This window comes from Pteropus medius, unplaced genomic scaffold, assembly GCF_902729225.1.
Source record: "Pteropus medius unplaced genomic scaffold, Ma_sr-lr_union100, whole genome shotgun sequence".
NCBI classification, from domain to species: domain Eukaryota; kingdom Metazoa; phylum Chordata; class Mammalia; order Chiroptera; family Pteropodidae; genus Pteropus; species Pteropus medius.
In genome coordinates this window covers 1,191,576-1,215,030 of record NW_024356397.1, presented here as the reverse complement: position 1 = coordinate 1,215,030, position 23,455 = coordinate 1,191,576, and the positions used below count along the sequence as shown (strand labels likewise).

General features: G+C 37.0%; 1 protein-coding gene across 4 annotated transcripts in view; it reads right to left on the bottom strand.

Annotated features, from left to right (window-relative positions):
• The window catches only part of LOC120602240 (cyclic AMP-dependent transcription factor ATF-7), a 73,932-nt gene that overhangs the window by 7,418 nt on the left and 43,059 nt on the right, over nt 1-23,455 (bottom strand). For 3 of the 4 annotated variants that reach the window (XM_039862297.1, XM_039862295.1, XM_039862296.1), the window contains 7 exons: nt 12,086-12,182; nt 8,131-8,249; nt 4,929-5,066; nt 3,127-3,284; nt 1,994-2,093; nt 1,351-1,464; nt 586-738 (listed from right to left, as the gene is read on the bottom strand). In XM_039862297.1, coding sequence (XP_039718231.1) covers nt 586-738; nt 1,351-1,464; nt 1,994-2,093; nt 3,127-3,284; nt 4,929-5,066; nt 8,131-8,249; nt 12,086-12,182 — 879 coding nt within the window. The remainder of the gene's footprint in view (nt 1-585; nt 739-1,350; nt 1,465-1,993; nt 2,094-3,126; nt 3,285-4,928; nt 5,067-8,130; nt 8,250-12,085; nt 12,183-23,455) is intronic. The other variant, XM_039862298.1, reaches the window with a different exon arrangement.

Sequence of the window (23,455 nt, the reverse complement as noted above, 5' to 3'; positions counted from 1 at the left end):
AGAATTGGGTATCTAAATAGGACTGCTCTGTCTTTTCTAAGGCTTTAATTCTTCTGTGATAAAAAGGGATTAAATTGATAAGGAAAAGGTATATTTTTGTGTTTGTTTACTGAGCAGTCTTAATACTGTAACATCACATATTATTAATATATTATCATCTCATTTTTGCTTTAAAATCTAATCAGGTTAAGGGTTTGTTTGTTTGTTTGTTTTGATAAGACTTAATAGATAAAAAAGAGACTAGGGGAGCCTCCTTTGGTGCACAAAGTGGTTTGAAGTGAGGTTCTGTCACCTTTTAGAGAGTTCTGCAGATATATCATTCACTTATAGATAAAAACAAAAAGCAAAAATTAAGAACTCTGTGACGGTTCTGCATTATTCAGTCTGTTTGCATGTAAGTATAATACAAGGCTGGATAAAGAATGGTGCATTTTGCTACTGTCAAATTGTCAACAAGAACCAAAGCACAGGAAGATGCCAGAAAGCTGAAATCCATTCTTCTCTAATTTTTCTCTCCTTGAAAGACATAAGACATAAAGAGTAATGGTGACCCAGCTGGTTCCCCGATCCAAGGGCCCAACTGACCTGTGGCTGAGCTGGGGAAGGGGCATCAGGGTGCTGGATGAGGATCTGGCTCTGCTCAGGACGGGCCGTTACCATGGTGCTAGCAGTACCTACCGCCATTCCACAACCACCATTGATTGAGGAGACTTGGTGGGTTAGGGTGGCCTTTAGTCTCTGCAGGGAAAGATTAAAAAAAGCTTGTCAAGGGTAAAATCCTATCAAGGGTAGAAATAGTGGGCTTAGATTTTATTACTGACCTTACAGATAACTAAAATTTCCATATCAATTTTCCCTTTACAGAAAAATTAAAAAAAAAAAATGACAGAGAGAATGTGCACCTGGATCCTTAAAATGCCTACTCTGTTCCCTGGCTATCATCCTGGGCACAGTTGGAGGGTGGGGGTTGTTGAAGCAATAGTCCAGATGAAAGCTATCTCCTGGAACCTGGCCAGGTGCTGGTTATGCAGCTATTCACCTCTTGGCCAGCTCTCCTGCTCACTCATCCACCCTCCATCTGTCACTCTGGAACTGAAACAGCAACTGTTCCACTCCAAACAATCTGTGCTGCCTCTTCACTGCCATGGTCTATATACCAGGCTCTAAAGGTGGACGAGAGGAGATAAGAGTCCTAAGTCAGGGTCTTTTTTTCTGTATACCTCACAACGGGGTGTCTTTAGCTTTGCTACTCTCAGAAGGTTCCTTTGCTTGGCTTGCTTGAAAAACCTAGGCTGATAAAACTATTTCTTTCAGAAGGGCCAACATTGCCTCGGGCTGGGATGTACTCACCATCTTGGCTTCTGATGGCATAGGGTGGCCAGAGGGAGAAATGGAACCACTGCTGTTAACTGGTGGGCCAGGAATACCAGGAATGTTGGGCACCATAGACACAGGCCTGGCCAGCTGGATCAAGAGAAGGAAGAAAAACCAGAAGGGAACATAATACGATCGGTGGGACAAAAGCTCCCCAAAATGAAATGTTTTTGAGATTGGCACGTCAGGACTTACTCTGTGCAAGCTTCCCACAGGGCATGCAGGGACGGCCTGGGAAATACCTTCCCCTATGGAGCACCACAGTGCAGGGAATCTACTTTTCCAGTGCTATGACAATTTCTATGGAAAAGGCTACGGCTGTATATTGAGGAAAATGGTGGGTAATTTGGGAGATGCTAAGTGCCAAGTGAAATCAACCAATCAGCAGGCTGGGAGCCAATTCCTAGACCAGGAGCCAATTGTCCAGATGACTCTTTGTCTAGTATTCCATAGCGCTGGGTTGGCAGAGGTTAGTGAAGAGTTTGGGCAGGCTGCCATGCTCAACTAATACAGACCATAGCCCACGTTTCCCTGGGGCTCATGTGTGTTTATGAGCACTCAGGTGGAAGGGAGGGATTAGTGTGCTGGTAGGGCTGGCTGCCCCAACTACAGAGCTCACCGATATAACAGAAGGCATCTGTACTGGAGGCCCTGGCAGCACAGGCATGGTCTGTCCATTAGCAAGATGCATGACGAGAGGGAGGGAGCCTGTGGGAGACCTAGAGGAGACATGAAGTAAAATGCTCACGATACAGACGCTTTTGCCAATGGATCTTCCTCCTGTAATATAGCAGATTTTCTAGTCTTCCTTAGTTAAGGGTGCTAAAGGGCAGCATTGTGAAATCTTGACACCCTCATGAAGTTGGAAAAAGCAAGGAATGCTCCTTACCTTACAGATGGAGAGAAATGGCTAGATCTTTACACCTTGCAAATTAAACAAACACCACTGAACTCAAAGGGGTGAGAAGCTAATCCTATTAAGAGTTTTGAACAAATAAATAAACATCCCTATCACTGCCATGTATAAATTTTCTCTTGCCTTCGGCAAGGGAGACTTGGACCAAAGTTGTCATTTTGCAAAGCTGAATTATGTCATATGAAAGCCAAATTTGAAGGTTTCTCTTGATTCTTTCCACATTTTGCTTTACCCTGTCTAAAAAAGATGTCCCTTTATATTTTTCCTAGTGAGTCCAGAGAACAATAAGCTTTAAGAGGCTGAATCCTGATGATAATCTCTTAACTCATGGGTACCTGGGGACAGGATCTCAAGTCATCCCACTAGGAGATCTGTATGCGCCATGCCAGGAGCAAAGACAAAGAGAAAAACAAACTTTGGGGTAACAAAGACCGAGAATCCTAACTGGGACTGAGGGAAACACTCAAAAAAAGATAACATATGGGTTTCATCCCCTCATTCATTCAGTAAACTTCTACAGATTGAGGTCAAGAAATATAGTTTCCTGTGCACCCTCCACTATTATGATAAACTTCCTAAAGCTTTATGGATTCTATTTTAGATTGAAGAAGTATTAAACTTCCAAATTAACGAAGTATTACCCTCAAATAAATACTTGCTTGTCTACCCAAAAGGTAAAGGAGATTCTGTTTATGGGGGTGGAAATTTATTTTGAGAGACAATCTCAGTGACTCATTTTCCTTGAGTATTCAAAAACAGTCCCTGTTTTATCAAATAATTTCATAAAGTGGAAAAAGACTCAGGCTTCATTGTTTTTCTCAGCACTCTTTACTTACCCCAATTGCCTGTTAGATGGTGGAGCCTGTGTGATGACAGAGGTTGGGGAGGGAAGGGTTGGGTGAAGTGAATCATAGCCCACGTGGAGAGGCAGGGACCCAGGACGTACGATGGTAGGCGTCGGGGTAGAGATCACCATAGGCTTTGGGGCAACTTCCTGGGGAGAAGAGACCAACAAATCACAAAATGCTTTAAGGGACTGCTTATAGGGAAATATGTAGCTGGTAAAATCTAGTACAATTTGTTGGAAAGAGCACCAGAGTGACTCGTGTCATTCCATGGCCACACACCATACCTCACTTACCCATTCAATAGGAACGCTGAGTTAAGACTTTTTGCTATATCCCTTTCAGGGATGATGGCTATATGAATGAGATGACAGTTGAAAAATCACTTGAAATCTTTGTAGAAGCACTGTAGTATCACATAAATTCTAAGGATTGTTATAATTTTTCACAATCTAGATAGTGTCATTCTAAACTTGATGCCTCAGAATCCTCAGATCTCTAATGGGAAAAGGTAGGTATAAGACTAGTGATAAGGCAACCCAGTATCTCTTACAGACACCTTTAAAAAAGGGCTATGGAAGTTTAAATAAGGACCATATTGTAATAAAACAAACTGCTTTCCACTGTTAACTTGTTAGGATCTTAAGATTGCCACTGGCCCTGAAAACATCTCCAGACAGCCTCTAGGAACTGGTTGCTGATGAAAAGAAGAGAGGTCGGGGGAAGGTTGTATTGTTTATAAAGGGAGTAATTTTGGGAAGTAAAATATGGAGGAAGGTAAAATGAGGTCTACTCTATCTAAAGTGGGCATTAAAATAACTACTGGTAGAGCAGTAGAGACTGAAAGGAAGCATAAGGGGACCTCTGAGGTTCTAATAAATCTGGAACCTAGTTGCAGAGGCTGTAAACGTCATGAAAATTCAGTGAGCTGTATTCTTACAATTTATGTGCTTTTCTGTATGTGTGTTATATTTTAATAAATTTGTAAAAAATACTGCTTTGTAAAAAATTTCCTTCACAAAAATAATATTCAGAATCCTAGTAGATATTCCCTTTAAGTCACCAGAAGACTTCTCTCTGGCTAGACTTTTTCTTCTAAATTATTTAATGTCCAGTTTATAAATTACGTGATTTTCTTTTTTCACTTATTGAAATACACAACATGAAGCACATTAACCTAAAGGATATAAATGACTTTTTATATATGTAAAATCACGACAGAGTGCTCATTTCTAGCACCCCAGAAGGTTCTCCTATATCCATTCCCAATCCATACCTTTCCTCACAAGAAGTAAACATTATTTAGAGTTCTATTGTCATTAAGTAATTTTGCCTCTTCTTGAACCTGATGTAAATGGAACCATCTAGTATGTACTTTTTTTCCTGAATTTTGTTGTTGTTGTTTAATATAACATTAATGAGAATCATCCACTCTGCTATGTATATCATTAGTTAATTCTTTTTTAATGCCATGCAGTACTCTATTTTAGAAATATACCACAGTTTATTTACTCATTCTTTTGTTGATGGCTTCCTTCCCGTTTTTTGACTATTACCAATACAACATATTCTCATCTACTTCTTTTGGTGGATATATGCACTAATTTCATTTTATACAGACTCAGAAGTAGAATTGCTGGGTCAGAGAACAGGTGTAATTTATATAAATCTTCTAAACAATTAACATTTATTTAAATATAAAAAATCCTCCTGTATCATACACTACTTATACAACTAATCATAATGTCATCTATTAATTAACAATTGGGATGTCTCTTGGTAGAGAATTTTACCTTGTCTTTGAGTGGCGGAGAGCAGGGGCTGGAGGCAGGGCTGTCAGGCGGGGATGAGTCTACCTCCACTGGCTCCTCTTCTTTGATTTTGATGTCTGGTGTGGAAGGCAGAGACATGTCAAGGGGCCCGGCAGCAGCCTGTTAAAATAGAGAAATGAGTATAGTTTATTTTAACCCCATGACCCCATGATTCCCTTCAGGTCGAATCTACATCTTTCCAGGTAAAAGATGAGGAAATACACTTCTAAGAAATTTAGCACTTGGTCAAAACACTGAACTGCAAGTCAAAGAAATGTGAAGCATAGGTTTTATATACAACTCTGGCCATTTTAACTTCTCATGGTTTCTGTTTCCCTAACTATAAAATGGAGATAACATCTGCTTCACCATGAATGAATATTTATAAAGATTCTCAAGGGAAAAAAATACTTATAATGCTTATAGAGACCCTGAAAGGAGGAAAAAAAGATATCACTTGAATCCATGTAAAACAGGAAAGTAAAATGATTCCTGAATTCAGTGCCTGCCTTTTCCCAACCAGCTCTGTTGGCCACTGGAGAACTGTGACAGTTTTTCTGCCAATCAGAATGATTACATTACCCAATTATCAATAGCAAATAAAGACAAATTGGCTATTAAAGTACTGCAAACAAGAAAGATCTTTTCCAGGGACCTCTCCATGCTTGATAGTGATCTCACCCCAAAATCTGGTGGTAGAGGTTAGAAGTTAGAAAGGTAGGGTTTTGGGGTAATAAAGAAAGGAAAGACTGATCACTTGATCAGTGAAAGAAATTACAACTTGGTCCTAGGAGCAGGACTGGAGAAAACCAGAAAGAAAAGAGAGTACTTTTCTAGCAGTTGTGTGATCATCTCACAGAACTGTGGAACCAAAAATGGCTCTGCAAGGAAGAACAAACCATCTGAGATGAGGGTTCTGACACTGTATCTTGACAGGAGGGTTGGCATTGCAGTTCAGTTTCATGACAAAGTGGATTCTTCGTTCTATTCTTCCCATATCCTAGGCTTCTTGGTGAAAGAAGAACTTGTTCTAACTTTTCCCTTTCTACCTTAATCCTTAAAAACCTTCTTGGTAGTTGAGCAAACTAAAGATAATCTGGTGTCTACCACATTAGAGAAAGTGGTAATGGTTCTTTTTCTCTAAGCTGATGGGTTGAGCAACAGCAAAGATGGTTTCGTTTCTGCTCTCGTTTTTCCTACATTGCTAAGATGTCAGGCTTAATTGACATAATTCTGGGATCTCTGAAGTCAGAGAGTGGTGGGAAGGAGAGGCCTCTCAGTAAATACAACCACAAGTTTAAAATCGCCAATCCCCTTGGGACATCCCCTTGAAAAGCTGTGGTTCAGGAAAGTTTGGGGCTCATAAAAGACTCCTAAAAACAATCTTCCACTGAGTCTGTGCTTCCCATCAAGGCGAGGTGAAGACCACCCCTGTTCAGACAGAAAGAAACACTAAGAGATACCCAATGAGTAAAGATCTAATCCAACTATGAATGGCCTTCTGGAAGTGTCAACTGAACTTAAATGGCAATGGAAAAGACCTGAAGCTTTTAAAGGGAGGCTAATTTTCTTAAATTTACTTATAATGAGTTTGGTTTAAAATCCCTTATATCCTGGTGGGAACAATTTGACTGATTTCTTTGTTTTGGGGGAGGGAAAAATGATAGTAGGGATGAGGTAGAGAAGCTATAAAATAAAATTATACCATATAGATTGAAGCAACTGAGAGATGAGAGACCTGGGTCTCCAAAGAATAATAATAAGGGGAAGACTGTGGTTAGTTCTGCCTTTTCAAAGTAGACCTACAAATATATGACACTAAGTTACCCTACTTTCTTTTACTTTGACGGAGAGAGCATAAAAAGGTCATAGAAAGCTTTGGAATTTAGAAAGACCTCCAGTGATAAGGACACTTTATCTTGCATTCTTACCATTTAAGCTGAATGGAAAAATCATGCACAACTCTCTTGCTATCTCTCTCTTAGAAGGAAAGAACTCCCATGGACATTTTTTCTTATATCCTGGCTTTTCTATATTCTGATGGAATTCTATGCCTCATTGCACCATGCAATTATGGGAGGTACATGTGTTAATTGCACACATTTTGAGATAGAAATATTGAGATTTTTCTGAAATATTATGGAACACAGACCTGATTTTAAATAGTGGCTAATAATCTAGAACTCCAATTCTAAAGTAAACTGAAATTTCCAGTTGCCTTTTCCCCAACCCAAGTCCCTCATTCCATGGAAACTACTTTGACTCTGCTTCTTGAACTATTTCCTCTGGTCTTCTAAACTAAAGGATTCTCTAGGGGTCTGGAATATAAAAGCTAAAATCAGAATTACAGCACCTCAGGATCTGAAGGGATTCCAGCATTTTAATGCCCTCTACAATATCTATACTAAGTGGCCTACATATAATTGAACATACTTTGTAATAACTTCCACCTGCTGGTCCTACTTCTACTTCTGGGCCTTATATATAGGATATAGATATTATCTTAACCTCTTTATATATAAAACCTCTTCAAATGTTTGAAGACTGAACTTTTGTTCACATTAAATCTTCTCTCTTCTAAGCAAAACTTCTTCGATTTATTTAAATGTTTCCAATTCTTTCTAATTCTTTCACCGTCCTGGTTGATCTCCTTTGGAAGGCACTAAGAACATCCTTCTTTAGATTTAATGTCTTCAATATTACCAGAAAGCTACTTGAAGGTAAGAGCCACACATACTGAAATGAAGAGTAGAAATTCAATAAACGTTTGTTGATTGGCTGACTGAACAAAAAAAGTCCAGGTGAGAAGTCTGATTAGCTCAGAAAAGAGTGAGATTTGCTCCCCCCCAATCTAACAAAATATGAGTAATTTATAATCTTTCAACATCTTTAAATATTCAAAGTAAATAATTTAAATGAATAAATTACTGAACTAAAGCTCTACTGGAAGTAGATTTTTGATGAAGATAGACTGATTTTTGATGAAGATAGACTTGGGCTGATCTATTACCTAGACCCCCTAAAGACCTAGATGGCTGACTAGGATTAGTGGGTACTACCTGGTTCTATAGAACCAAGCTTGTAATTTTGTACATTAATCAATTAAGCAAGTTATCCCAGGGCATAATGAGAATAGCCTAGATCTGAATACCACAAGTTTTTCAGCAAAATACCAGCCTCTTACCTTTTTTTCATCTTCATCTGCAGCTTTCTTGAATTCATGTTCAAAGGAGTTAGCTAGTTCATTGAAGAGCCCCACCTCCTCACAGTTCTTTAGGAATCTAGTTGGAGTAGGAGTCTGATCTGTAGACATGAAAAGAAAAGGAAATTCTATTTTAGTCTGACCTGAAACTAAAACTTGAATGTATATAGAGAACACATTTTATTCTATTTGGAGAGAGTCTCTGTTGGGGCAAATTTGCTTTATGAAGTTCTAGCAGGTAAAAGCTGGTGCTAAACCACCAGAGGGTGTCTGTGCTGTGTTGCCTCAAGGCCAGCAGAGGGAAGACAGAACAATGCTTTGTTGTGTGACTATCCATGTAACCAATCTTTCTTCCAGAGGCGGTTTCACCTCCCTCACCCCCAAATAAAACAAAACCACCCACCCACGTGGAGTTTGTGAAACTTCCAGATTTGAAAATCAAGTATAGTTAAGCAACATTCTCTCTTTAAACTTATTCCCTGTCTAAGTCTGAAGTGAGCAGGTATAAGCAGATAGACCTTAAAATCTGATGAGAAGAAACTGAGGATCAGATGGTTGAATTTGCTTGCTAAAGCTATCAAATTAGAAATGGTGCCTTATCTTTCAGTGGTCACTGATGTAAGGGTCTGTTACCTTCTGAAGACATTCCAGGCAAATCTAGGGGCTGGGGAACAAGACAGCAAGATCGTGAGCTAGAAAAGGAAACTGCAAACAATAGAGCTCATTTCACAGAGACCTAGGCCCAGAGCAAATTCCGGAAACCAGGATATTTGGATTTAGATTTGCCAGCCAAAATATCCTCTCAGGGGCTGCACAAATCTTTCCTCAACACAGTGCCTCTGTCCTTGGGAAGAGGTAGGGTCTCAGTAACCCAAGGGAAATTCTCAAGCAACTTGAATTTTAGATTTGAACTTCTCTCTCCCCATCTTGCTTTTCCAGTTTTTCTCTTAGGTCAGTTGAATCTTGTTCCTTGATCCTAACTCTATTATGGTGGTTTTCCTTGGAATTCACCTCACAGATTCATCTCATATCCCAAACCACTAGAATGAATGACAGAAACAGAACAATGTTTAAATAATATTTTAAGGAGTGAGACCTGGGGTTAAAATCACTCCTTCTAGCATGATCGATTGGGAATAGTCCAGTGGGATTTTCCATGGAAACAACATAATTAAAAAAAAATTTTAAACAAAACCTCTTCTGAATCAGAGTGTTTAGAAAAGTTACCACTACCTCCCAAAATAGTTTTAAAAGCTTCTCTGGCAGCTTTGGTTGGCCAACAATAAAGCCACTCTCTCTCCATCCCCGGGTGAGTGGAGGTAATGTCCTTTATGCTTAGACAGAACTTCAGTAAGGGCACACAAAAATTCACAACTCGAGTGAAACAGGATGGGGCAGCCAAGGGTATAGCTATGGCAGAAGAGGCTTTGGATCTCTGATCTAAGGCTCATACAAACTTCTCCCATTTCTGAACAAACAGCGAAACAGCCTAAAAATGTATAAGAAAATCTTTAGCCTGCTCTGATGATTCTGAAACAATCAACAAGTGTTTATACTTTCTATGTATACATTCACTTATGTGTAAATGTGGGGAGAAGAGAAATAGGAGTATAGAAATTTTGCCCAAATATAAGACAGGGCTCTTGCCCTAGAGAATGAGAGAGTGTTTTCTAGTTGAAGAAATAAAACTAATATATACAGATAACATCATAGTATACAAAAAATAGGTGCCAGGATAGTATACAAAAAATAGGTGTCATGTACAGTAGAAAATAAAATTGTTGTAGAAATTAAATAGACAAATTAATGATAGAGTAATTAGGAGGTTTCAAGAAGTGGGACTTTAGCTGGACCTTAAAGAATAGCTTTAGATGTTAGAGAGAAGAGAAGATTGGGACGATAAGAGGAGTAAGAGAGATGAAGTCATAGAGAGAGGCAAGGTATGGGCACTATGTATAGATTAGGAGAAAAAGGTATGTCTAGGTCAAGAGATAATCATGTTAGATATATAAGTTGTACATAAAGTTGGGAAGTATCATGAGGCTAGGTTATGAAAAGCCTAAATATCCAAGTATAAATAATCTTAAAGCAAAAGAAAATGGGAAGATAATGGTAGATTTTTGAGCAGAGGAGAATTTAAGGAAGACTGGCTTTTCAATAAAATACAAGATGGATTATAATGACAGAATAGTCGAGAAGTCCAGCTAGGAGACTATGGAAGAATCCAAGTATAATGAAGATGGCTTCAGAGAACAGTATGGAACAGAACAGAGAGAATTTGAAGAAAGAATAAAACTCAAGATTTTGAGAATATTGATATCACTGAATAAGGGGATAAGTAGTTGCTTTAGGGGACTAAGATAAATTCAGTCAAAGACATGAATATTTGAATGATAGAAAGATGGCCAAGTTAGCTGTTCAATTAAGGGCTGGAATACATGTGAGACCTCATAGCTTACTTTACATATATGAGAATTACCAGCCTAGTTAGGATAGCTGAAGTCATGTGCAATGGGATGAGTACTCCAGAACAGCACGCAAAGAATAACAGGAAAACACTTTCTCTTCTTGGGGCTGTCCTATATCAAATTTTTCTCATATTCCTGGAGACTCTGCAAAAGCCTTTCTACCCATTTGTAATAACCTCTCCAACTTGATAACCTTTGCCTCAAATATACCTCTGTCATAAACTGTCTCTGATTAATTCTACTTAATATTATTTCTCTTAGTATTTTTATTGTTTGTATTATTCACAAACAATATTTGACTTTGAATACTGATTTTTTTTCATAAAAAATGCCCTGACTTAATAAACTTAAGTATATATTACTTACATATATATTTATACCCTTTCTACCCTTTTCTAAGACCTCCCCCAGGCTTTCATAAGGATCATTAATGACAGTGTCCCCACTCATGTCTTTTTCCAGACATTGCAATATACAAGCTCCTAGCAAAGAACCTAGTGTTCACAGCAGATATTCAACAAGTATTTGATTAATTAATAAGGAATAGGAGATCTGTCAGGGCAAGTCCCTTTCTCCATATATGAAGAGAAGGTTCTTTTTCTCTTTCTCTATATCTCAAGTGGCATTTTGGCCAGGAGCACTTAAAGAAACTGCCTTTCCTGAGTTATTAACGGATGTAATAACCACCAACTAAATCCCCCATTGGTTAAATATTGAGGTAAGCTTGCTTAACTCAGACGAAATTAGAAATCATGGTATCAAAAGAAGCAGTTCACTTTAGTTTGTATGTCTGTCTAAACAAAAATGGCACAACAGAACTGCTACGCAGTTTGAGAGACGTTGTTGAGAATGGTCCCTTGAGATGGCATATGTAAGCAAGACAATATCTAAAACAACCGATGAGAGGTTCCAGGTCAACCAAATTGGCTTAGAAAAGTCCCATTGACTAAATGTCTTGTTTAAGCTTTGGAAATGTGCCCTCAATGGTATGTGGGTTCATAAGGGAAGCTGAATTTCCGAACTGATAATCCGCCTGCTAGGGGAGGGGTGGGGAGTGGGACTGACACCCGATAGAAGAGAAGCAGCCAGACTAGGTTGGCTTCCTTGCTTTCTTTTGTTCACCTCTTCACTGTGGGTAGGGAGAAGTGTCAAAGGCGTGTTTTGTCTGTCAATCTGCCAAAGTCTTAATAAAAAAAGGCAAGGAGGGAATAGACTGAAAAAGACTAAGACAAAACTTCAACACATCTACCCTCAGAAACCACAGAACTTGATTTTGTGTTAAAAACAGAGTGGAGGGCACACAACAGAAACTTGGGAGCTTTTAGTGTTCCTTTTTCCTGATTAAATGCAGATCACATAAGGGCTCCTAATGGGAAAAAGGGAGTATAGCTCCCGGTACATCTGGTCCCTGGTATTAATCTTAACCGTCTAGTGATATTAAGGCAAGTGGCTTCTGGGGCAGCAAATACCTGCAATGATGACCGAGTCAGTTCGGGCTGGGCCAAATTTCAATGTCATCTCATGCTTGTGTTTATGAACTGCCAGGTGGTCCTCATTTGTAAATCTCTGAAACAAAACAGAAACGGAGATGTGAAGAAAAAAAAAGGCAATTCAGTGCCCTTTTAAAATGTCCTACCAAACATCTTGCAGTAAGGCTGGTTGCTAGAAAGAGGACTGGACGGGGAATGGAAAGGAGAAAAAATTCGAAGTGATGGAAAAGGAGAGGCAATGGATTTAAACAGAGAAAACAGGGAAGGAGAAAGAGAGGCACTAGAGAGCTGCGAGGAGAGAGGAAGAGAAAGATAGTAGCACCAACTGCTCTGTAACGTTAGGTCCAAATGAGAGAAATGGACAGATTGTTGGTGAAGTGGGGTCCAGCCAGGAGGCTCCAAAAGAAAAAAACAAAAACCAAAAAAACATTAAGGCAAACTTGTAACAAACAAGGGGAAAATAATTTTTAATAATAATAATAAAGAGAGAAGAAAGGAAAGGCTGGGCACTCATTGGTCATCACAAAAACAGGAAATTCAGAATGAAGCTTTCCATATTGGGACTGAATTGGACTATTTATGAGGGGTCTAACAGGGAGATAAATTATGCAGGATTAGGAGAACCATTTAACTTCCTGGCCCCCACACTGCTGCAGCAGGCGCCTGCCCAGCTATTTGGATCAGGGTTTTAATGAGTCAGGATGGAGCTGTAGAGGACAGAGGCCCAATGGCCAGCAGTAATGGCACACACACCAGCCCCATTGGCCAAATGCTGTCGTGGGCAGCCCGCCTGGGCACCATCAGCCATAAAGGGACAAGTGCAATGCTGCTGGCTATAGAATGGTAGAATAAAAATGCAAGCAAAAAGTTGTTTTTTTGTTAGGGTAGGGAGAAGCCTGCAGGCAGGATGAGGGGAAGGGAAAAGGAGATTTTATAGATTTTATTTATTTAGGGGTTTGGGTGAAAGGGCAATGAAAAGGTGAGGCTAGGTCTGCCTCAGTTTATGACGAAGGAAGACAGGGTTACTGGACAATAATGTATGCTTCGACCCCTTCTCTAGAAGGGGGAGGTGAAGAGAACAGATGAACAGCAGTAATTCAAAAGAATGATACCCACAAAATTCCCTTTGAGGCTGGCTGCCCATGTTCCTTCATTAAAACATGCTGCAACACAGTAACAGCTTGAATGCTGCAGTTTTTCACAGTTCCTTCACCAGCCAGCTCTGAAACACGCTTCTATTTGTCTTTTGTTTCTAAAAAAATAATTTTTTTTTTACTTTCCTCATTAGATACACATTTCCCACTGAACACTATACTTTTAGCCCTTTTTTCCACAGCTTTTCTTCATTGCAAACTAAATAGACAGGAGTTGGCCCCATCCTAGCCCCTATCCAGTCAAGAAAGCAACACTGAACTGTTTCTTTTATTTTACCAGAAATGAAAAGAAACTTCCCCCAAGTTTGCTCTGAGCCCTATCATAACTAATGCCAGTTTAAGATCTAAAATTTTTCTAGGCTAGGCATACAGGCCTAAAGGGCTAAGCGAATTTTCATTTAAAAGTATAAAGAACTAAGAAGTAAAACAGTCAAAAGAAGAATGCCTTAGCAGTTTCCAATGCATCTGGGATAAAACTGAATAAAGTGGGGGAAATTTAACAGAGAACTTTAGTGTTCTATAGTTGGTTAACCCTAAGCTAAGCATCAACTTTTTCGGTCACAGATTTTTCCCTAAGGGAAAAAGGGTGGGGAAAGGAGAGAAGTCTGTTAACTAGGGGTATGGTATTTACAGGGTAAACAAGTCACTAGAGAGGGTCTGGGATTGCCAGGTATTAATTTGGTAAAAAGAAATGAACAGAACCTAGCCTAAGATGGATAAAAAACATTTTAGAGGGACAGGAAGAGTAGTGGATTAGGCAGGGACATACATTTTCAAAATGCACTGGAAATGTTACAACAATTTTTTTTCAAGAATATGTCTATAAATTCTTCAAGGAAATTTCATATAGGTAGCTTAGAAAATTTTGCATAATGTTCTAGAATCTAGAAGAATGACTTTCAAGCAAAAAATCTTTTTCTACTGTTAGAAATCTAGTTTGCTCAAAACTGAGCTGGGAGATTTTAAACTTCCAAGTTTTGCTCTGGTTAGAATTGTTTAATATTTTAAAAGGTAATTCTCCTTCTGTTACAGCTTTGCTACACAGTCCTGACTTGTCTTCTTTGTCCTCTAGTTCTCGGTCCTCTCTGTTGCACACTCCCCACTACCCTCTACTTCACCCAGATCCCCCTTAAGATATTTTATTTTCCCAAAACAAAAGTTGGAGTCTGAAGAGAAATTAAGGTGGCATCAGCATCTCAGAGGGTTTGATAACTGTAAACATGGATAGGAAAAAAATTACATCTTTATTCTCACTAAACTCTAACTGCATTTAACATTACTAATTTCATAATAGAAATCATACTTTCATATCACATTATAGCTATCAAATATCTTAAAGTATCCTTTATACTCACCATTACTTTGAAATTATGGTAGTCACCAGACCCATCATTAAAACTCGTTATTTAATGCATTAATTAAAAATGCATTAAAATTAAAATGTACATATATTACATGATCAAATATTTAAAAAATTTTTGATAACTGTATTTAAAAATAATTAGTTTCCTTTGTAATCCTATGTATTTTATTAACTTAAAAACATTCTGAGAAGAGGTTTAATAGGCTTCATCAAACTACCAATGAAGGTCATGACATCACAAAAGTTAAGAAACCCTGACTAAACTGGGTAGTATGCTTCAAAGGAGGAGCCAAATGGGCAGAATTTTTAGAAGCAAGGTCTGGTCTTGGATCCAGTCATCTTTCCTGCAATTTCTAACACAATTCTTGTACGGCTAGAATAGGAGGGGGAGAATAAAAGTTTACTAAAGCTTTTTATCAAAGTGAATGTCAATCTGACTATTATTTCATTGTTCCTTATATTCTCTCATTTATTAATAGTTAACTCTTAATTCTCTATTAGTCTTGAACTGCATACTTAGGAAGCTATCCCTCTGAAAGCAAATTCTCAATTAAAATATCTAAAATTATTAAGTGATAAAAAACTTTGATTTTTAAAAATATATTCTATTGAATGAAAATGGATGAATAAGCTCCCCAAAAGATTTCCTTTGTGAATTGTTGCGCATTAAAAAAAATCTAACTGTTCACTTGTAAAGACCCTTAATGGGTCTTCCTTTGTTGTTTGACTTTTACCTATGACTAAGGTTTTAGCAATGAGCCACTCAGGGAACACTCACTCTGGTTATAGGGCAAATAATGATAGTTTTCAATAAATTTGTAAATATTAACCATCTCCAAGACACAGAGGTCTATTATCATTTAAAACGGGGGCTGAAAATTTTTTCATACTGGATCAGAAAGGCAGTTTAGAAGCCTTGAGAAGATTTGTATGGTAATAAGTTTAGAGTCTTATTATGCTCAAGTAAATGATTCAGGACAGTTTATTAGTATAAACGGGGGAGGGAAAGTATTATGTGCTAATATGCACCCTATCTAGTGACCAAGATGATTTAGATCGGCCCTATCCAATATGGTAGCCACAATTGCAAGTGGCTATTGAGCACTTGAAATGTGGCTAATCCAAATTAAAATGTACTGTAAGTCAAAAGATGTACTGGATTTCAAAGACTTCGTACAAAAAAAGAAATGTGAAATATCTCATTATGTTGATTACATGTTGCAATGAGAATAGTTTGGATATATTGGGTTAAATAAAATATTAAAATTAATTTCCCTTATTTTTACTTTTTAATGTGGCTTCTAGAAAATTATAATTACATCTGTAGCTTGCATTTGTGGTTTTCATTATATTTCTTTTGAACAGCTGTGATCTAAATAATATGCCCAAAGATCTGATAGGAATTTTAGTCATATACCGATCTTGAATCTTTCCCCCAAAACCGATTTTCTCTAAATGAACTTTATAAACTATATAGCAGTGACTCTCAACCAGAGGCAACTTCACTCCCCAGGAAACATTTGGCAATGTTTGGGACATTTTTGTTTGTCTCAAGTAGACAGATGCTTCTGACCTCTAGAGAGTACAGGTCTAGGATGCTGACAAATTTCCTATAATGCACAGAACAGCTACCCCAAAACAAAGAATTATCTGACTCAAAATGTCAATTGTAACTCTGTTGTGAAACCCTGCTACAGGGTTACAGGGAAAGACAGAAACAAGAAAAAAAGACTGTTTTTTAGTTTTTGCCAAATGGCTAACACATGTTTTTGGATTTGAAACTTGGAAGGAAAAGAACAGGCAGAAAACTCCCAACCTCACTTTATAAAATGGCTGATGTACTACAGATCTGAAACTGCTTAGGGAAATTAGGATGATGGAGACAGAAGGCATTGTAATTGGGAGAACAGATTAAATGGAATTCTCATGCACTGCCTTGTTAATAACAAAGAGATAATGCAGAAGAAGCAAATCAAAACAATTTTGGCTATTTCTGATTTTCACTCCCTGATAGAGGAAAAAAATAGTGAGAAAGGAGATTTTCTTAGTTTAAGAAATAAATGCTAAGAAGCCAGTCTGAGGAAGTCAATCTGAAAAGTGGTATTAGTCGCAGAATGCGCGGGAAAAGTATAGTTTCTTATTGACAATTTTCCATGGGAGATCTTTGGTTAAAACACTTTCATTTCCAGGAAGTTTCATTCTTGCCCATCCTCTGCGATAGAAGAATCTGGAATCCTACCTACTAGCAAACTGACTAAATGAACAGAACTAAGTAAAGAGGAATGCCTTGAAGAACACAGATGGTGGGAACTGAGTATCAAGAATACATTTCAATGAATGAAGTCTTAAGATTTTTGATTTAAAAAAGTGATGTAAAACATACTAAACACGAATCTTAAGTGTACAGCTCAACAATTTTTTATATAAGTATATGCCTGTGTAATCACAACCCAGATCAAGGGGAGTGGAGGGATGGGCAAAAAGGTGAAGGGAATTAAGAGGTACAAATTTCCAGTTATAAAATAAGTAAGTCATGGGGATCTAATGTACAGTATAAGGAAAAGAGTCAATAAGATCACGGTAACTTTGTATGGTGACAGAAGGTTACTAGAATTGTCATGGTGATCACTTTATAAAGTATACATAGATGTTGAATCACCCTGTTTTACATCTGAAACTAATATAATATTGTATGTCAACTATACTTTAATAATAATAACAAAGATCTCTCATGTCCTCAGACTTGCACTAGGAATAACAGTATTTTTAATTATTTAGGAAATCCAAGGTTTTATAAATATAAGTAAATTTAATAAAATAATTATTGTTCTCTTCAAGGAAAAAAAGATATGAAACATTTCAGACATCCCAGAAGATTTCCTCAAACCCTTCAGCTTTTAAATGAAAGAACTATTTGAAACTGTATAGTACCTGCCATAGAGCATGTATTCAGCTAGTTCTCTCCTCTTTACTTTTTAAAATCTCAAGGTAGACAGGTATTGTAGTAAAAATTAGTTTTTCTTTGCAAAATAATTCTAAACAAGTCAATGTTTAGGGAGAGTTCTTCTCTCAATCTCATTAATACTAGCCTCTCAGAAGCTTTTGGAAATAGCAGTACTGTTTAGAAGAGAAGGCTCTGGGCAAAGGCTCAGACCAAACTACAGCTAAATTTTTGTCTGTTGACTCTGAACCAGGCACAGGCATATGGGCATTAGAAATGTAAGAGTTTCAAGCTAAATCTTTGGTAAAGTATTGTGACCAACGAAATTTCTGTATAATATGCACTCAACCCCCAGCCAAATTCATTCCTGAAATGTTGTTTTTGGCCATCACAGTGGATTTGTCTCACATTTAAAAAGGCTCTTATATCCTGACTTATGATTAATTCACGTCCCTTTCCTTGTTTTAGAAGAGTAGACTAGGGGAAGGAGACAAATCAGGACTCTTAGTTATTGGAAAATGAGCTCTGAATGCCTAAACTATCATGGAACAATACAAGGAATTGAGTTTATATTTGTGATAGTCTGAAAAGTTATTTATACTGAAACCTAACTATCCCCTTCTCCCAAGTTTCTGGGTTTGGCAGGACTTCATGGACAGAATAGCTTTCTTTTATTACAGTATCAAGTACTCTTGGACATATTTTGATGAAGGAAAACAGTATGAAAAAGCCAGAGAAAATCTGAGAAACTATGGGGAGCAAGCTCTAGCATATAGTGATATCGGTGGTGAGCAAGGTGAAAATAACTGACCTTTTCTTGTAGACTATTTAATCACTTCAATTGATCACATATTCTGAAAGAAGAAACTGGGAGATCTGCAACAATCTTGATAAAGATTCTCACCCTCACTGAGTGCTTCTATTCCCAATGCAAGATATCATTTAAGTTTGGGAAAGTAGGGAAAGGGAGAAGGGAAGGGACTGAATACACACACCTCAAAGCCAACATAACTTTCATCTGTACCTTAGTCAATCCTAGGCTCCTGCTCTCTACTTCAAGATGCTACTGTTTACTAAATGAGTCACATATCCTGCTTTGAATGCTTCATGAATGTTGAATGAATCATTTCAAAGTACAGAATTATTCAACAAATAAATACAACCACAGCAGCAGCAGCTCATAGGCTGCATGTGTGAGCAAGGTAATTTATAGAGGAAAAATAAAAACAGGAAACTTCTTCCCAAAAATACTCTAGAGAAAATGTTGTCAGGGGAACGAAGGAGGACAAATTAAAGGAGGGGAGAACCCACCAAATTGTACCTAAGGTAAATTCCTTTGTCTGTGTATTGAAGAATTTTCAGTTTGGGGAAAGCTGTTTGAGTATCTTAAGGAGAACCCTCTGACTAAATTAGTCCATTATAAAAAGAATGAATTTTGAGAGCTGAGATATTATTTGATAGTTGGTCTAATGGCAAAATCATCTGGCAAAATATAAGTTCTCGAGAGCAAGCAATGAAGTATTCTAAACACCTAGAACAGTACCTGCATACAGTAGGTACTTAATAAATATTTGTTGAATAAATTCCAACTAGCATATCTCACTAAAGTGCTACAAAGCATCCCGAACTTACAAAACTCTTGTCCCATGTGTACAACGGTGGGAGAATTTTTACCATCCATATCCAAAAGGAGAGCTGATATTTTATTTATTTTTATTTATTTTTTGAGAGTTGATATTTTAAATACCGGCTCTTTCCTATGGAACTAGAGGCTGGGCCTAGTCAGAATCAAGAATACCCCAATGGAATTAGGAGCTTGGAATAAGAAACAAATAGAACTTCAAAAATTAAGACTACAGGAAAAGGTCAAAATGGCAGCAAAGCGGATTTAAATCATTGGAAAGAACTATAGACTCTGAGGGGAAGTGGGTTGAAATCATTCCCAAAGATTTTAAAGGAATGTTAAATGCATAGTTTCCTGGTCCTCTTGTATTTTTGTGACTTTATTTTCTCTTATTTTTCTACTAATGCTTTCTATCCAGGTCAGCCTTTCTACTGATCTGCAAAGTCTACTTTTCAATTTTTTACCTCCACACAATCCCCCTATTCTCAGATGTTTTCCCCTCTCCCTTCCGTTTATCCAAATCCTACCATTTTTCCGAGGCCCAGGTTAAATCCAATTGCTTTTTGAAAGCTTCTCTAATGACTCTACTCTTCGGTAGTCTATCTTTCCTGAACTTGTATGGTACTTGACAGGTTTGCACCACATAATTTAGAATTTTAGTTTATATGGTCTCTTAGTTTAAAGTAGACTGTAAATCACTAGAGGATTAAAAATGTAACCTACGCTTATTCTTTACTCTCCTTACCTTCCCCATGATGGGGCTTGGCCCAGTGGTGAGCACATGGTAGGTGCTCAATAAATTCTTTTTCAGTGATTGGGTCAAGTTTTATATAGTGGCATGAGAATAACTGTTTAAAAAAAACCAAAAAAACAACTTTTCACTTTTGGATTCTCGGATCATACAAGGCATACTTTCAGAATGTGTGTGCCCTGTTATGGCCTTTGCATCTCCATTTCCAAAGTATATTTCATTATGCAAGTAAGTGAGAATGAGTTTATCCTCCTCACTTTTTTGTTAGATACCAGATTCCCTTTATTACAAAAAGGTGCCTAAGATAATTGCAGTGTGCTAGAGTTATACTGCTGTTGTATGAAAGGACCCTGGTGTTATGTCTTGTGGGTCAATTTATTTTTTTCAGGTATCTGATTCCATCACCGAACTTTATTACCAACTAAAATGCTTTGTGCAAAAAATGTCAATTCATAAACAACAACCTTTTTACTTCTTCACTCCCCAAACCACTAATAGTAATTTTAACTATATTCTTTTAAGCATTTTCTTTTAGGGTCTCAATTACTTTAATTTTATAGGGAAGAATATCAATATGCCACAGGAGTCAAGCTGTGTCAAGAACTGGATTCCTCCTTTTATAAAGTTTATCTCTGTCAAGAGGAAAAGGTATATTACAAACAAGATAACAAACTGGTGAGAGTGTGTGGAAAAAGAATATTAAAACCAGAGTCAACAATGAATTGCTGGATCATCATCATGATCTGGGATTAATATTAATGTATTATTCTACATCATTCAGACCATTGATATAACATTCCTCTAAGTAGTATAAGTTTTGACTCAGTCACACCAGATCACTCATTTTTATTTTGGTTCCTTGTTCCCCTCTCTTGCTTATGACAAATGCAAAGAATCATGATTCTCATGGGTAATGTCTTATGCCAAGTAAGTTGCAGATACCCAACAAATCACAACAAAAAGGAAACTGAGCTCCAAAGGTGATACAGGCCAACTCTAAGAGATTGGGCAGTGTAGGAAAAAGGGTGGCAAATATAATTTCTTACCAGTTTAAGTTGGGAAAGGTAAGGTATTCTGTTTTAAAATCTCGCTTACTATTTGATGGGATTGAGAAATACAATCTTACTTCAGGTTTCAATGTAAGTAGCCAAAGTCCTGGTCATCTCGACTTCTATGGGAATCCCTAGTATCACAGTAAAGTAGGAAGTACAAATTTTCGTATTTCTTCTACTTCCTTTTAATTTTAATTTTTCATTGTGGTAAAATACTTATAACAAAATCTACCATTTTAAGTGTACAAGTCAGTGGTATTAAATACATTTACATTGTGTGACCATGACCATCATCCATCTCCATAACTCTTTTCATTTTCTAGAACTAAAACTCTATAGCCACTAAATAATAACTCCCCAATCTCCCCTCCCCGCCCCATCCCCTGGCAGCCACCATTTCACTTTCTGTCTTAATGATTCTGACTACTCATATATGTGAAACCATACAGTATTTAGCATCTTTTGTGACTTATTTCACTTAGTATTTCTTCACGAGCCATCCATGTTGTTGCATACTGTAGAATTTCTAACCTTATTAAAGATAAATGATATCCCATTGTATGTATATACCATATTTTGTTTATCTATTCATCAGTCGACAGATACCTGGGTTGCTTCCATGTTTTAGCTATTGTGAATAACACTGCTATGAATGTGGGCATACAAATACCTCTTCAAGACCCTGCTTTCAATTCTTTTGGTTATATACCCAGAAGTGAAATTGCTGGATCATATGCTAATTCTGTTTTTAATTTTTGAGGAACCACCATACTGTTTTCCACATTAGCTGTACCATTTTACATGCCCACCAACAGTGCATAAGGGTTCCAATTTCTCTACATCTTCTCTAATGATTGTTTTCTTTTTTTTTTTTTAGTAGCCATCCTAATGGGTATAAAGTGGTATCTAATTATAGCTTTGATTTGCATTTCCCTAATGATTAGTGATGTTGAGCATCTTTTCATGTGCTTTTTGGCCATCTGAATATCTTCTTTCAAGAAATATCTACTTGCCCATTTTTGAATCAGGTTGTTTTTTTGTTGTTGAGTTTTAGAAGTTCTCTATATATTCTAGATATGAGTCCCTTATCAGATATATGATTTGCAAAATTTTCTCCAGAGTAGGGCAGCCTTCCTACTCTGTCTTTTTATGCATAAAATTTTTAATTTTTTAATAAAGTTAAATTTATCTATTTTTTCTTTTCTTACCTTGCAACTTTGGTGTCATATCCAATGTTATGAAGCTTTTGTCTTATATTTTCTTTTAAGAGTTTTATTGTCTTAGGTCTTACATTTAGATCCTTGATCCGGTTTGAGTTAATTTTTGTGTATGGTGTTAAAGAAGGGTCCAACTTTATTCTTTTGCATATGGAGATCCAGTTTTCCCAGCACTATTTGTTGAAAAGACTGTCCTTTCTCCATTTAATGGTCTTGTCACCTTTGTCAAAAATGACTTGATCACATATATGAGGGTTAATTTCTGGAATCTCTATTCTATTCCATTGATCTAAATGTCTTTCTGTATGCCAAGACTACACTGTTTTGATTACTGTAGCTTTGTAGTAAGTTTTGAAATCAGGAAGTTTTATTCTTTTTTCAAGGTTATTTTGGCTATTTGGGTTCCCCTAAGATTCCATACGAATTTTAAGATTTTTTTTAAATTAATGCAAAAAATGTCATTGGGGTTTTGATATAGATTGCTTTGAATCTCTAGATCACTTTGGATAATATTGACATTTTAATAATATTAAGTCTTCTAATCCATGAAAGTGGAATGTGTTTCTATTTATTTATATCTTCATTTTTTTCACTAGTGTTTTGTAGTTTCCATTGTATGAGTCTTTTACCTCCTACATTAATTCCTAAGTATTTTATTCCTTTTGATGCTAGTATAAATGGAATTGTTTTTTGTAATTTCCTTTTCAGATGTTCATGTATAGAAATGCAAGTGGTTTTTATGTGTTGACTTTGTATTCTGCCACTTTGCTTAATTCATCTATTAATTCTAATAGGTTTTTTTGTGGAATCTTTAGAGTTTTCTACATATAAATTCATATCATCTGTGAACAGAGATAATGTTAGTTCTCCTTTTCCAATATGGGTGCCTTTTACTTCTTTTTCTTGCCTAATCGATCTGATGAGAACTCCCAGTACTATGTTGAATATAAGTAGTGAAAGCAGGAATCCTTGACTTGTTCCTGATCTCAGAAGAAAAGTTTTGTCTTTCTGATGCATGCTATAGATTTTTCATACAGGGCTTTTATTATGTTGAGGTAGTTTCCTTGTATTCCCATTGAATAGAGTGTTTTTATAATATAAAGCGTATTGAATTTTGTCAAATGCTTTTTTCTGCATCAATTGATAGGATCATGTCTTTTTGTCTCCCTTTGTTTTGTTAATGTGTGTACCACACTGATCAATTTCCACATGTTGAAATAACCTTGTATTCCAGGAATAAATACCAC